At 47.8% G+C, this 15,306-nt stretch overlaps 1 protein-coding gene across 2 annotated transcripts in view; it reads left to right on the top strand.

Moving 5' to 3' along the window:
• Positions 1-15,306, top strand: part of LOC119441294 (ATP-binding cassette sub-family C member 4-like) — a 450,511-nt gene that overhangs the window by 291,265 nt on the left and 143,940 nt on the right. For both annotated transcript variants that reach the window (XM_037705919.2, XM_049661127.1), the window contains 2 exons: positions 13,307-13,506; positions 13,738-14,087. In XM_037705919.2, coding sequence (XP_037561847.1) covers positions 13,307-13,506; positions 13,738-14,087 — 550 coding nt within the window. The remainder of the gene's footprint in view (positions 1-13,306; positions 13,507-13,737; positions 14,088-15,306) is intronic.

The raw sequence follows: 15,306 nt of genomic DNA, 5'->3' as shown, positions 1-15,306 counted from the left end.
TAGCAATCCCAGGAACTGAGAGGCACACGCGAATTTGTCGGAGACACCACAATGCCGATGTTGGGCGTTTTGCAGGCTTGAAGCCAGAAGGTATCGACTCGTGTTGCCTCGTCACAATACTACAGTATGTAGCCTGTGGATGTCGCGCTGGAAAACCGGATAAATGGTGGGATGGTAGTCGTGAAAGGTGTCGAATGTGCGCTCTTAGCGTCTCTGCGACGATATGGGCGGTGATCGGGTGCTCCTGTGCAATGACAATCGTCGCAGCTGTCGAAGAACATCTCGGGAGGCCAAGACATGTCCGAAGTGCTTGGGCTTGTACGCTCTGTAGTGCAAGGAGATTAGTCTTGCATGTGTTCGACAAGACTGGAAGACTGCAGGGAAGAAATCCGAGAAATAGTGCCGTGTATAGCTGTAACATAGAGCGCACGGATGGTCCCCACGATATTCCAGCTATGAACTTAAACATATTCTCAATACAAATGAGTTTTTTCTTCATGTGGGAGACATGGGGACTCCAGGTGAGGTTTCGATCCACAATAACGCCTAAAAATCTTTGAGTTTTCTTATATGCAATTGAGTGGCCCTCGATGCGCACCGGGTAGAAATACATCGGTTTTCGTGTAAATGCCACTAGTGCACATTTTTCCGTAGATATTGTCAGACCTTGTCGGCGAAGGTATACCACTGTCAGGGTTGATGCTTTCTGGGTTCTAGCGCGCACTTGTGGCCCTCTCACGCCGGACGCCCAGATGCAAATATCATCTGCGTAAAGCGAGACTTTAGCGGTCTGTGGTAGCGTTTCGGCAAGCCCCACTAGAACGAGGTTGAAAAGAGTCGGATTCAACACTCGGCCTTGTGGTACACCACGACTGGAAATATATGTATTTGTCGGGCGATCTTCTGTAAGAACAAACACCGATCTCCTTGAGAGATAGCTCCTAATCCATCTGAAAACGTGGCCTCCAAGTTCTGCAGCCTCAAGAGCTTGGAGAATAACTTCGTGGGTTACGTTGTCGTAGGCACTTTTTACGTCTAAGAAGAGTGCCACAGAGAGACGCTTCATAGCTTTTTTTGCTTCACGGAGGTAACAAGATCAATGACGCTGTCTATTGAAGACCGTCCACGTCGAAAACCAGCCATAGCATTAGGGTAGATGTTATAGTATTCAAGGTACCACTCCAGACGTGTCAGCAACGTCCTCTCCATGACCTTACCGATGCAACTCGCAAGTGCAATCGGTCGGTACGATGTATGGTCCAGCGGAGACTTTCCAGGCTTCAGTAGAGGCACCAGTCGGCTGCACTTCCACTCGTCGGGGACTATGCCGTCATGCCAATATTTATTGAAGATGTCCAGCAAACAGCGTTGCGTTGTTGAACCCAAGTGTCTTAAGGAAGCGTAGGTCACCCCATCGGGACCGGGTGATGACGACCGCCTGCACATAGCCAAAGCCGCTTGCAATTCTTCCATAGCAAAAGGCACTTCCATACTTTGATCTCTCGCGACAGGAACGTCATGTAGCCTTTGCACAAAAGTAACCTTTACACAAAAATCACCAGCGACTTCAAGCTCTGGTCGACTTTGATGTAGAGCGAGTGCTGTGAAGGGACGACGTTGTTGTGGAAGTGATCGAAGACCATGAAGAGTTCTCCACACGCGGTGTAGCGGCTTGCGAGGATCCAAGGAATCGCAGAAGCTCTTCCATCGTCGGTCCTGAAGTTTGTTCATCCCACGCTGAATTTCCTTCTGAATGCGTCTGGCTTCCCTCAAGTCATAAATGGACTTAGTACGCCTATATCGTCTCTCAGCCCGCCGGCGGATCGCACGAAGCCTCTCCAGTTCTTGGTCGAAATCTGTGTGTCTTGTCGATGGTGTATACGTCCGCGTAGAAGCCTGCAGCGCTTGTATAATAATGTCTTCAAGGGGCTCGGGATGTTCATGTCTGCACTTGTCCTCGATGGAAAGTCGGTACGCTTGCCAGTCAGTCTGTCTTGACAGCATAGGCGTAATAGAACTGTCAAAGCCTCTGACATTAATTTAGGTAGGCATATGGTCGCTGCCATGAGTTTTAATGTCTGTGAACCATTGAACTTTAGAATGTAAACTATGAGACACTAATGTCAAGTCCAAACAGCTACTGTAAGTCGCTCCTTGGAGATAAGTCGGGCTGCCATCGTTCAAAACTCTCAGTCCGTGCTTGGCAGCGAGATCAACTAGAATCGTGCCTAGTTGATTAGTCCTGAAGCTTCCCCAATGTGGATGATGGGCGTTAAAGTCACCTATGATTATCCAAGGACCTGGAGTTTTTGTGAATATGTCATTCAGTCTCTGTCGATCAAATCAACGTGATGGTGATAGATAGGCGCCTATTAGTGTGAATGAAACCTTCTTCTTTTTGACACGGAGACATACGTAATGATTGTCGTCGTGAGGCTGCACTTTTTGCTGAACGTATGTGAGCTCCTTCCGAATATACACAACTTGACTTCGTTCAACGCATGATGAAGAAACAAATGACTCGTAACCCGAGAGTCGAATTGATTTTGAAAAATGAGGTTCACAAATGATGATAATCAGGAACTTGTTCTCAAAAACATAGTGCCGAAATTCTGACATCCGTGACTGCAGACCTCTGGCATTCCATTGAAGTATGGAAGCGCACTTGACTTGTTCCCGGAAAGGTCGCAGTGGTTGTGGATGGCAAGCCTTCTTGTTACTGTAGACCCGCAAGTACTGGTTCAAGGGAGTCCAGGACTTGCAGTGCGCATTTAGCGGATGGTGTTTGCATGGTATTCAGAAGGGAGCGGATAACACTCACCAGGGACCTCAGAACAACAACGACCTGGACATCTTGGGCAGCTTGATTATCTGCTGCCGAATTAGCGCTCGGCGGTAGTCGATGCTGTCGATCCTCTGAGAAGTGTGCCTGGGGTAGAGCAGGCCAAGCAGCTTCACATTTTTCCTGAGCTTCGGTATTCGTCTGACCATGTAGGTGTAGGGTGCTTGGCAGTGCACTGTGGCGGTGGTGGTAGTGTGAAGGAGCGCTCTGGGGGCAAAACAGTACTTTTTTCTTTCTTGGAAGTGCACCGTCGACGGGAACGTCGTCTTTTAACAGTCGTTATCGCTTCCTTTCGTGACGAGCCGTCCTTCACCATTTGCCTCAGGATTCTCTTCTCCTTGATTAGTGGACAGTCGTTTGATGAGGCATCATGATCTCCATTGCAGTTTCTGCATTTCAGGGTAGTCGCTTTGCAAGACTCTGCTCTGTGGGGTTCGGCGCAACGCAGGCAAGTTGGCTTGTTGTTACATACCCCACTCACGTGGCCCATTCTCAAGCACTTGTGGCATTGAAGAGGTCTCGGAATATATGCTCGAACGACATGGCGAAAATGACCAACCTTCACATGTGAAGGAAGGCAGTCGCCTTGGAAGATCACCTTGACGCAACGGGAGTTGCCTATTCGGCTACTTGCAGTATGTCCGTAGTGTCAGCAGCTGGCTTGACCAGGACAGGAAGGTCAGTATTCGGTATAGAGATGTCGATATCATATATGACGCCCGTTGTCATGCCTCTGTCCTGCGGGATGTAAGCACGGACTCTGATGTCACCAAGCTCCGTAACAGTTTGCAAGGTATGCAAAGCGGCCGGTTGCTCGACGTCTATGGCCAGGACATTCTTGCGGGGATTAACTCGAATGTCGATTATCTGATTCGGCACGAGAGCTTCAAGACGTACCGAGATGACTTGCCTATTCATGCTCCTCAGGTTGGCCGAAGGATCAACGGGAACAAACAAGATAGTGTGGCGCGGCGGACCACAGGAGGCCTTCACGGTTGACGTACTTCCCGGCGAAGACCCACCGAGGATTCTCCTCTTCGCCTTGGGTTTCGCCATACGGACAAAGCCGTCCTCGCTGTCATCGCTACTCGCCGTATACAGTTCAATGCTGTCACTGGCGGTGTCATCATCTCGGCTGTTCCGCTTCCGTGAGGCCGACGTCGAAGGCAATGCCATGTCAGGAGTACGTACAACGGGGTCGGGATCCATCGCCGCCCGCAGGAGAACGATGTTCCCCGGATTACACAAAAAAACACAAAAACTCACGAGACAGAAAGAGCAGCTTGCTTGCTTGATCCTCATCCGTGGCGCTTATCCACTCAGTTTAGGACGGCAGAAAACTAGGTGGGGTGATGAAATGAGGAAATTTGGAGGTGGAAATTCGAATCAGCGAGCAATTGGAGATCGCAGAGAGGGGCCTTCGTCCCGCAGTGGACAGGAACATAGGCTCAAGATGATGACCTCTATCAAGTAGCATGTGCAAAATATAAGATCACGTCTTCTGCATTAACATAATGACACACATAACCAATCATAACCTCCTTGCTCCAACACAGCATGATTTCAGACAAGCACTTTCCTGTATGACCCGATTAACAGAATTTGTTGATGAAGTTTGGGGTGCATTGGATGCGTGTTCGTGTGTTTATTCGGTATTTGTAGATTTTAGAAAAGCATTCGACCTAGTTTATCACAAATTGCTTGTATGCAAACTGCGCGGATTTAATATCAATGAACAGATTCAGGAATACTTTTCCTTGCGGTCTCAGCATGTGGTGTTTACCACCACATGCTGCAGAATCTGGTGTGGCCAGCGTAACGTCCGGTGTCCCTCAGGGCTCGGTGTTGGGCCAGCTGCTTTTTTTTAATATTAATAAATTACCTTCCCGACACCATCGCTTATTCTGTCAGATTGTTTGCTGCTGACCTAATAATGTATAAGGAAATTACAAGCGTTGCTGATACCGTTATCTTACAAAATGATTTAGCTAAAATAGAAAACTGGTGTATCACACATGTAAATAAACGCACAAAAACTTGTCCACATGCATTTCACGAAGAAGCATATGCCAGCGGAAGTTTATAATCTATCCGGGTCTCCATTGCCGACTGTTTCCGAGTATAAGTACTTAGGGATATTTCTCACACCATCTGTGTGTTGGCGAAGGCACGTCCATTTCGATACACCAAAGAGATGCAATGTTAGGATTCTTACGGCGTAACACGAACCTATTTCCCCAGCAGGCCCGCGATCTTCTGTATAAAAGCTATGTCAGACCAATTTTAGAGTCCGCATGCACTATATGGGACCCTCCCACCCGTACCGACTGAGACAAACTTGAGAGAGTCCTGAATATAGGAGCACGGTATGTAATCAGTAACTACGCAAGAAACCTCAGTATTTCTGCTACAAAACCAACTTTGCAATGGGAGCCTTTAGAAAAGCGAGGGAAAACTTTAAGCTTGAATCGTTTTTGCACAATATATTTCATGCCCAAATTGGAATAGACCACAATAAGTATATTTTTCAGCCGCATTTTATATCTAGACGAACAGATCATGAGCTCAAGGTCAGGGAATATAGTTGTAGGACAAATTTTTTCAAAAGCACCTTTTTTCCCAAAACGATTTCTGAGTGGAATCGACTGCCTGCTACCGTAGTTAGTATACTTGCTAACGAAGCTTTTGTAGCTGCGCTTTAAAATTCTATTCTGTATTCTACTACATTTTTTACATGATTCTTTATTATATAGTTGTATAGTGCCATTTTCATCTACCAAAGCCCTTGGAGCTTAGCTTAGTTTTATGTTGGCAATGTGCATTGACATTACCAACCTAATTGGCGCTCGCAGCGCGCTCTGCGCAGCGCGCGCCCACCCGCGCGGCTGTATCTTGAAAGCCATCTCCGGCGAGGGCAGAGTCCGCCCTCCCTGTGTTTTCGCGGCTAAGATCGCGCTGATGCGAGCGCCAGCACGAAGCTCATTTCGATCGCTGCTGCTGCTGCGCTGACTCACTCCAGCGTTTTGACAGCCAGTTTCCACGGCCACCGAGTGAGGTGCGTTCATGTTTGCTTGTGCGGGCGTGACACCATGCTTGCTAATTTAGTATTCAAGCAAGTTAGCATGACATGTTTACAAGTTTATACGGCCAATAAAACTACTATCCTTACTTTGTATAGCTGTCCACCAATTTGCTATCGCAATCGATGCTTCGCCTTTCGGGCGAAACTGCGACTTTTTTGTTTAATAAGGTGATCAACATTGTTTGCCTACCACAGCCTATCGATAATGTAGCCTCTAGCACCGACCCGAGTTGTCTACGATCTTGTGCCACTAGGTATGTGGTCGTCAGGCCGTCGTTCTATCATAGTCATTCCAGCGTTGTCATCCTACTTTCGTCATGCGTTTGTCGTGACGCCATCCTCATCACACAGTCGCCATGCATTCGCTGCCATACATTCGTGCATCGTCACCTTTCCAGCTTGGTCATTCGACGTCACGCCATCATCGTGATACACTATTTCTGATGCACTCGTTACCATGCCATTGCCTCGTCGTTATACCTGTAGTCTTTGTCATGCATCCGTTTTCATACTGTCATCGCACTTGTTGCATCGTCGCCGTTACAACATCCGACTAACCGTCGTCGTCACGCAGTCAGGCCGTCGCCATCTCGTTTTATAAACGTCATCCCGTTATCGTCATGCCGTCGTCACGCCTTCAACGCCCGCCCTACCAGTTTGGGTGATTGCGTATGTGCTCGAGATCGTGATGCCATCGTGGTCAGCGCATCGTCATCATTCCAGCTTTGCTCTCAGACTCTCATCATGTCTCGTCATGCGCCATAATCGTCATCAGCAAATACTTTTTAAGCATAAAATGCTTTTAGCTCCCGTTGTCGGCGACCCTCAAATGACCTTGAGCCAAAAGCCAGAGCCGTTATGCGGGCACTCAAACGAGAACATTCGGGCATCGCTGCGAGAACAAAACGATCATCCTGGCAAGCAGTAAAAACCTTTGTACTGGACGGCATTAAATACGCTAGTTAGTGCCTAAAAGTTACAAAAAATGTTGGATCAGAGTTCTTCATGTTGTTTGTTCACAATGTCACTCAAGCTGTAACTTCTAGTGCGCTCAAGTTTATTTGTCATTTCCAATAGCGACGTTGAAAAGGCAGATGCAGGGCACCATACTTGATTGTCATCTCTTGGCCCTGAGACAGGGTTGCCTGTGCTCATTTCAACACTAGCGGTCCGCGAGTTCGGCCGCGCGGCATTTGCGCCGCATCCTTCGAGACGGCGCTACGCTGCGTGACCAGGCCGGCATAAAGTCCCTTGATAATTTTAATGTACCGCCACTCTTTGAACTCCACCGCCGCTGCGCGAGCTCCTTACCTCCTCCTCGCCCCTTGCGCGTCCCCTCCGCGGGAACCGGCTTTGCGCGCGTTTTTCTGCACGACGATTGGTCTCGCTGCCATTGCCCTTGGAAACGCGAGGATCTTACGTTTTGCTTTGTTTTTCTTTTTCGTTGGCGCCATATTTCTCCTTGGCTCGGCGCAGAGAACGTTGCACGCTGTGTTTCCTGGGGTTTTGCGCTAGAGCTTTGCCGTGCAGTAGCGGATATAAATGCAGCAAGAAACCTGAAGACGGCTATGCAGTTTTTATGATACCACAAGGAAAGCGTGACGGCAAAGAACAGTGTTGTTTGGGATGAAAGGCGCCTTTCTTATTGCTCGTATGGAAGCATCCCCTAATGCTACGTTGTTTTTTTTATTCTTCCGGTCTGTTCACGAGCGTTTTTGCTGCGACAATTTGTACGTTGTATCAAAATGGGGTGGTCCTTAGTATGCTGAATATTCTGCTGAGACTCATCATTTCGCACGTGGTCAACTGTCACTCAGTCGGAAATGCAGCACTATAGGTTCTGCTTTCCGCTCTGAACAATTATGTATGAAGGTACAGCCTCTCGATCGCACTTTTCGTGATTGTTAGGATCCGTTGACTGTTTTACTGAAAATCGAAATGGCGGCTTGTAGAGGAGCTTTCTTCCCACCTTACTTCGTTGTGTGCGTCAGGCACATAGATACAATGAATGCAGGCCCTGAAAAAAAAATTAATGCGATGAGCGATTAAGGCGATTAAGGCCATTAAATCGATTAAGGCGATGAGCGCTAGCTACTCCACATTGCGTTTTTTCAGTTCTTGAATTGCTTTGAATTGGGCTGCCATGCGCGCATGAGTGGGTGACGATTATTATTTGGTTTTCTCACTGATACAGGGAATGTGCAGGGGTGTTCACATGATCGCGCACGCTTGCTCGCACTGAAGTTGCGAAACCGTGATATTCAGTTTATAGTAGCTTTTGATATTCAAAAGCTACTTTTCCATTGAGAAGACGTACACATGGACGGACGATGCGCTCGCGACTACCTAATTCATTATAGGAAAGCACATTAAATGTAATGCCTTAAACACTTAAGGGGGACTTAGTTATCCCTACCTGGATGAATGCGAAAGCATTGCGACCACCGCGCGATGTATATGCTCTTTCAGTCGTCTTAATTTAACTTCGCCTTAATTAACACCAAAGGCGTGACTTCGACTCCCACCAAGTCATGGCTTCGAGTGCCTTAATGAATTTTATCTTAATTAACTGTGCCCAAGTTAACTTCATCTTAATTAGCACCAAAAGTCGTGGGTTCGAGAGCCGTAATGAACTCCATCTTAATTAACCCGGCGTTAATTAACTTCGCCATAATTCAGTCTGCCTCAACTCACTCTGCCTTAATTAACTTTGCCTTAATTGACATCATCAAATGCCTCGATTGGCTCACTTTACTTTTTGGACCATCGTGGTCACGCCGACGCAGACAACGCCCGATTTTCCGCCTCATAAGCCATATAATGCTTTCGCATTAAAAAGCCAAAGACATGAATGTTCCACAAGCAATACTAGATCAGATGCACAAAATAAAGCGTCTTATCATGTGGCAGAAAAGATGTCTGGAGTCTAGAACTCGCCTCAAAGCTCCTTTGGGTATGCCCCAATCATACGGCTTTAAGAAGAAGCCAACCTAGCCATGAACGTTACCTTCAGCATTCTCAATACTGTTAGCGCCATTTCTCAAAATTTTCTACTCCACTGGGAAGCGCAACTGGCCCAAAATCGTGCACCTCAATCGAATGCTGTGGCCCGTCCGCGGGAGCCAAGGAGAAAAAGCATACCGTGCGCAGCGCGCGCAGAACGCGCGCGAGGAGAATATCCTGGGGTACGTCACGCCGCACCGGCGACGTCACAGCGTGACGTCACCGGCGCACGTGCGGTGACTGGTTGGCAAAAAACAGCCGCCGCTGGCTTTCTGCGTGGTGCAGTCGCGCTTTAGTTGGTGTAGGTGGGGGCCACGTGGACGCTTATTTCTATTTCTTATATTTATTTTTTATTTTTACGTGAACCTCCACAATTCTCTTGCCAGCCAGATTAGCATTAATTTGTGCATGAGAACATCGGCGTGTTGGTGATGAAACTGCATCATGAAAATGTGGCGACGCTGGCCTTTTTTTACTTGCGAACATGAACCACTTAGTGGTGGTCTGTGATTGATTGTGCAATGAAGAATATCGGCTTTTCCAAGGAAGTGTGCCACATTTTTGTGGTAAAGTGTGCGACGACAACAGCGACGATATCGGCTCATCTTAGCGTAGGGAAACGGACCACATTATGTGTGTGTGTGCGCGCCCGTGTGGTGTACTACGCGATAAGCAATACATCTCGCTTGCGAGACTGTGGACGCGTGTTGCGTGTAATAAAACCAGTCGTAGTGATCAGGCTCCGACAGAACTTCAGGAAATGTAATTATTGAACTGGTGAGATTGAATGAGACGCGATGATTAGTGAGCATATGTATTTCAGGACCATTCGCGGTGTGTGCAGAAAAAAAAATATTGAGTGAGAGGTATGGCTACGAACGAACTTCTACGATGTTTTGACCGCTGCCGAAGCTGCGTGTATGCATTTAACCACGGGGAATGCCCTAAAGAGAAGCCACTGAAATTATTGTGATTTAACGCATATCTAACGTGTCTTAAATAAAATTGAACTTTCTTTTTTTTAGTTATTGGTGCATTCACCTTGATGGTATGGACTTTATGCCGTGATGATGCACATAAACATGCAAAACTTGGGTCTTGTAAAGTTGAGAGCAGCAAAGCGTGCAGCAGACACAGCGACGTTAGCGCGCAACGGATTATATACTCATGTAAGATTTTGCTTTGTACATTCACATGACCGAGACTAATAATTAAAATTAAATTATGGTGTTTAACATCCCTAAGCTACACAGCGGCTTATGCGACACAGTGTAACGAAAGGCTCCGGAATAATGTTGTCCAACTAGGGTATGTTACCATGTTCCTAAAGCAGGCTAATAAGTTTTTCTGCATTTCTCCCTCATCTGCATTTAGGCGCTGCTACTTGGTACGGCTCCACTGAGCCGCCGTGTAGTCGTAGACAAACTTCATCTTGTATATCGTTTGGTACAGTGTAAATGGGGCGCAAATCAGTGCATTCACGACAATGCAATGCAAATTTGTGTTCGAAGACCAATAATTTAGAGAAGTAGCACTTTTTCACCGCGAAAATGTGCACAATCTGTGATAAAATTTTCGTTTTCGAGGAGTAATACATTTTTGTAGATGTTTTATCTGCGGAAGAGGCGCACTTTTAATAAATCACCACACGCTGACTTACGGGAACCATGCACTCGGCAACAACGCTAAGTTGTCGTACCGGTAAAACGGGGATGATTATGCTTCCTAAGCACAGTTCGGAAATGCTGTCACTTGAAAAAATCGCAATATGCCGGACTTCCGATCGCGGCAGTTGATATACAAACAGCGTTCTTATGCAGAGAGAACAGGCCGCACGAACACTTTTTGCCAACGAGCGCCCGCTGCGGCGGCGCGGCAGAGGGGAGGTGTCCCCGCAGTGACGTCACGCTGTTTGGAAACAGGGAGAATCCTATTGAGGATGGAAGCGCCGCGGGGAGGAGATTGTCGCTACTTTCAAATTATCAAGGGGCTTTAGGCCGTTCGGCGCGCCGTGGATGGTTGTGTGGTGTGGTGCGGTGGGGTGTGCCCTTGCGCACGTGCACTATAACCATTTTAAGATTGCCGCGAGTACCATCTCCAACCAATCTGCTTTGCCGGTAACCGTTTCATGCTTGCATCTACTCTCGATTACGAGAGGCCAGCACTTCTTTTTTTCTGTCTTTCTCGCTTTGATCTAATCCAACAATCGTCAAGTTGTTCCGGTGCATGCTGTTAATGGTGTAGACGTTGTAGGAAGCCCATGCTAGGCGACCCGAGAAGCCCTATGGCTTCCCGTGCGCTGTGCTCTGGCTTGCCAAGTCCTCGTTGAAGAGAGATACAGCACAAAGGGGAATTAGCTAGCCGCAGCCTCTTCATCACGCCATAATGATGACAGCGAGCGTCCGCAGTCATCGAGTAAGATGTATACATGTTTGCTTGTGCGCGTAGGACTGTTGATTGTTAATTTATTAGTAAGCGAATGTTTATGGCGGTATATACGGCCGATATAGTTACTGACGTTATTTCTTGTAGCTGTCAATTAATTTGCTAACGCAATTAATGGTTCGCCTTTCGGGTAAACCTGCGACGCTTTAACGCGATAGCGTTTAGGGCCCCGTGTGGCAGAAATTCTGGCGTTGGCAACCGGCGTGTGATCACGGGTGGTGGAGAAAATCATCCAACTACATCGACCGCGCAAGCCCTCCACGTGGTGCAAGGTTTTGGTGATCAAAAATTGAATTTCTCGCAGGGAAATGCGTTGGAAAATGGTAAAGTACGACTTTACCATTCGGCGTCGGATTTGCCGTCGGTTTGTTTACCAATCGGCTTCGGATTCTAATTTGAATGTACGAGAAAACCTAATTCTGCTACGAGGAAACTCAAACACAAACCCCTTTTCTAGCATTTCTACCCCACCTGCGCGCGTCGGGGCAATAGCAAACAATTAATAAAATAAAAAAGGGTGCCAGGGCCTTCACATTCTAATCTAATGCCACTTATATTGCCCCTGGAAAAACGTCTTTCCAGCAATGCATTTCAGTTTAAAAGTGAAATCGACTTTAAGGGGATCGGTGTAAGCTTGGTCTTTGTAAGCTGGCTTTCCCACGTTCAGTGTTGCAGTGAATGAAGCCTACTTGCCGTATGCGAACGATGCGATGTGAACGGGTCCCGATAACGCTATCGCGCTCTACTCTTAAAGGCGAAGCAAAAGCGTCCTCCACTTTTTTGTGACACTTTGTTTTATACAGAAAATCACTGTTGTTGGTTCTTTAAGGTCAGTTATTCCGTCGCGCATTCCTGAGATTGCATTTTTGTTCTGTGATTACTTTCGATAGGTATTAAATGCTTCTTCTCATAGGCGCCAGGTTGATGATGATTATGATGATGATTATATTTGGTGTTTTGTGGCGCAAGGGCCAAATTTGGCCAAAGAGCGTCAGGACAATGAATGGTATGTTTGCCATGATCAGTGAGTTCCGATGATATGGTGCAATGTGGCTGTAAAGGGGCCTAAAAACAAATCGCGGTATAGAAGCGTAAAACATATACCGAATAAAATTATGGCAGTGACGTGTGGAATAGGCCCTAGGCTGAGTTAATATTTTCCTCTCCTAGCATTCACTTTCTTTGTCTCTCACGTGACGTTCACATGTGCATGCATTGTATATGCCAGTTCATTAACATATATGGCATGGCTCGTCACACTACCAAATTTCGGGGGCGAATATCTGCAGTCCGATGGCTGCCCAGTGCAACGTTCCGCAACATGAATTGATGCTTTTTGCAAATGACAAAGTTGGTGGCAGTGAGAGCATTGCTCGCTCGTGAAGTGAAATTATATAGGCATCTAGCAGCCATCGTCGTCTCCCTCGGCCGCCTTTTATATATGGCGCACTCCGGCTCGTGTGTCTCGTGCCTCTTGCTGCGAGCTGCGAGAAGAAAATGGAAGAATAATAAAAAGAAAGAGCTTCTTCGGCTCCTGCCATCGGCCCAACGGTTCTCAGGTCGTTCGTTCGCTGACTAACACATTGCTGCAGTGGACCTAACCTCGGTCCCTATAGACCCATTTATGTGGCCGTCTAAACCAGAGTAGGTTTTAAAATAAATCCAGCTTTCGTCCTATAAGATATGTCAGGGAAGTCTATTAACAAGGTGTTGTGCTGCAATTAATTTTTAAGACAATCCCCTTGAAGTGACGGGTTACCACAATGAACGTTTGCTGCTACAGCTGTTGAGGAGCGCAGCATTAAACCTAATAAAGGCACCGTGCCGGACGCAGCACAAGGGTTGTATTTTATTTATTAATTTTTCATAAACGCTTCTCTAGCATCCGCCGCCGATACCAGCAATCATATGACTCGGCAATAATTCTGCTTCAGAGCACGTCAGACCTCAAGGGCAGTGAATTCAAGCAGCCCGTGGAGTCCGAAGAGGCTCGCAGCACGGGCTCTGTCAAGGGCCACGTCTACTGGAGCTACATGCGTGCTGGGGCGGGTCCGCTACTGATGCCTCTACTCTTCGTTAGCAGCATACTTGCGCAAGCCATCTTCAACGGCAGCGACTTCTGGCTTACATACTGGTATGGAGAGTGCCATCATGGCTTCCTTAATATTGGCGGATATTTCGGTGCTGCTATAAGACGTCTTCTGTTTATTTCTTTTTTTAACTTTTTTGTGACACAGTGCCCGCGTTTCACGCCGCAGGGTACAAAAGACTACGCTGTGGCCGACCGCAAATTCAGCAGCTTTCCCTCGTTCTTTGATTCGTAAACGCCGTTCATTGTATTACGAAAATGCATCTCACCTTGCAGGACGAGCCAGTCTGAGGGTGCTGCTAGGGCCATCCTGCTAAACGCAACCGAGGTAGCATTTGAGGTTGACAACGGCACTGCTGCAATGGCGACAACAGTCAGCGTGCTGAACAGCACGGAGCCAGTGGCGTCTCTGCTGTCTGCCTGGGCAGAATGGTGGTCCTCCCTGGACACCGTGACGTACAACGTAGTCGTGTACGCTATCATCATCGGCGGCCTCATCCTCTCGTCCATGGCCCGCACGGTGGCCTTCTTCGTCATGTGCATGCGGGCATCGGTGAACCTGCACAACCGCATGTTCCGTTGCATCATCCGTGCGCCCATACTTTTCTTCGACACAAACCCAATCGGTGAGTTAGCTGGCCACACCACTCCGTCACGGTGCTGCATAACATTGTGAAGCATTATGACTACTATGCTGAAAAACTAGATGCAGTGACCAGAAGCAAGTCATAAATACCGTGATTTATTAAGGGGAGAGCTAACCATACAAGTCTAGTGTCAGTCACTAACTTCACAGCAACGTTTGGTCAACGTTGTTTCGTAATGTAGGCTTCTGCCTTAGGGCTTGCCAAGACAAAGCATCACCTAAATCCTAATCAACCTCACGCAGTCAGGCTCAGACTCACAAAAATGATACTCGGACAGGCTCCGTCATCCTAACAGGCTTGTGCAGATGTACTTACTCTGGCTCACTCAGAACAGGTAATCACAGTTGCTTATTTGCAATCACCATTCAAATGTCACGTATGCAAATCTCAGGGATCGACGTACGAGTACCGCTTTCCGTAATTTCAATTCCACTTTGATGAATACGTTGCAGCTGCAAAGGGGGTTTATTAGGGTCGTAGAGCAGCAGCGACAAACGCAGCACCAGCGAGCCACATGATGGCAACTGGGCTGTTCAGCGTGCCGATCTTCTTCCTCACAATCACCCCCGGTATGGAAGAGTAGCCATCCTGGTGACCTAGGGAGAGTTCAGCGGCTTGTAGTACGGCTTGAGCCGGTCAGTGTGCAGTCTCTCGAACGCGACGACAGAGATCGGAAAATGGCGACCAGGGTTCAACCACGTAATTACCTGTTAATGTTTGCGCAACCACGCGGTAGGGCCCGTCGTACTTGGGAAGAAGCTTCGACCAAAGGCCAGGAGCAGCAACAGGCGGGAACCAAAGCCACACGAGACAGTCGAAGGCGAACGGGTGAGGAGGTGGTTTGAGGTCATGACGCTGTTTTTGGCGACATTGTTGAGCAGACGTCAACGAACGGGCCTGTTGTCGGCATTTCCTGGTGTGCTGAGCTACCGTAGCAACAGGTCCGGCCGGTACGGGACAACCGTATCAATGGTGCTGGAGGGCTGGCGGCCGTTCTTCTTTCTGGGGTTTTACGTGCCAATACCAGTTCTGATTATGAGGCACGTCATAGTGGAGGGCTCCGGATTAATTTTGACCACCTGAGGTTCTTTAACGTGCACTACAACGCAAGCACACGGGCGTTTTTGCATCTCCCCTCCATCGAAACGTGGCCGCCGCGGCCGGGATTCGATCCCGCGATCTCGTGCTCAGCAGCGCA

The sequence above is a fragment of the Dermacentor silvarum genome, chromosome 2, assembly GCF_013339745.2.
Source record: "Dermacentor silvarum isolate Dsil-2018 chromosome 2, BIME_Dsil_1.4, whole genome shotgun sequence".
In the NCBI taxonomy this organism is placed as follows: Eukaryota; Metazoa; Arthropoda; class Arachnida; order Ixodida; family Ixodidae; genus Dermacentor; species Dermacentor silvarum.
The sequence above is the reverse complement of the archived record's forward strand: the minus strand, read 5'-3'. Positions and strand labels throughout refer to the sequence as shown.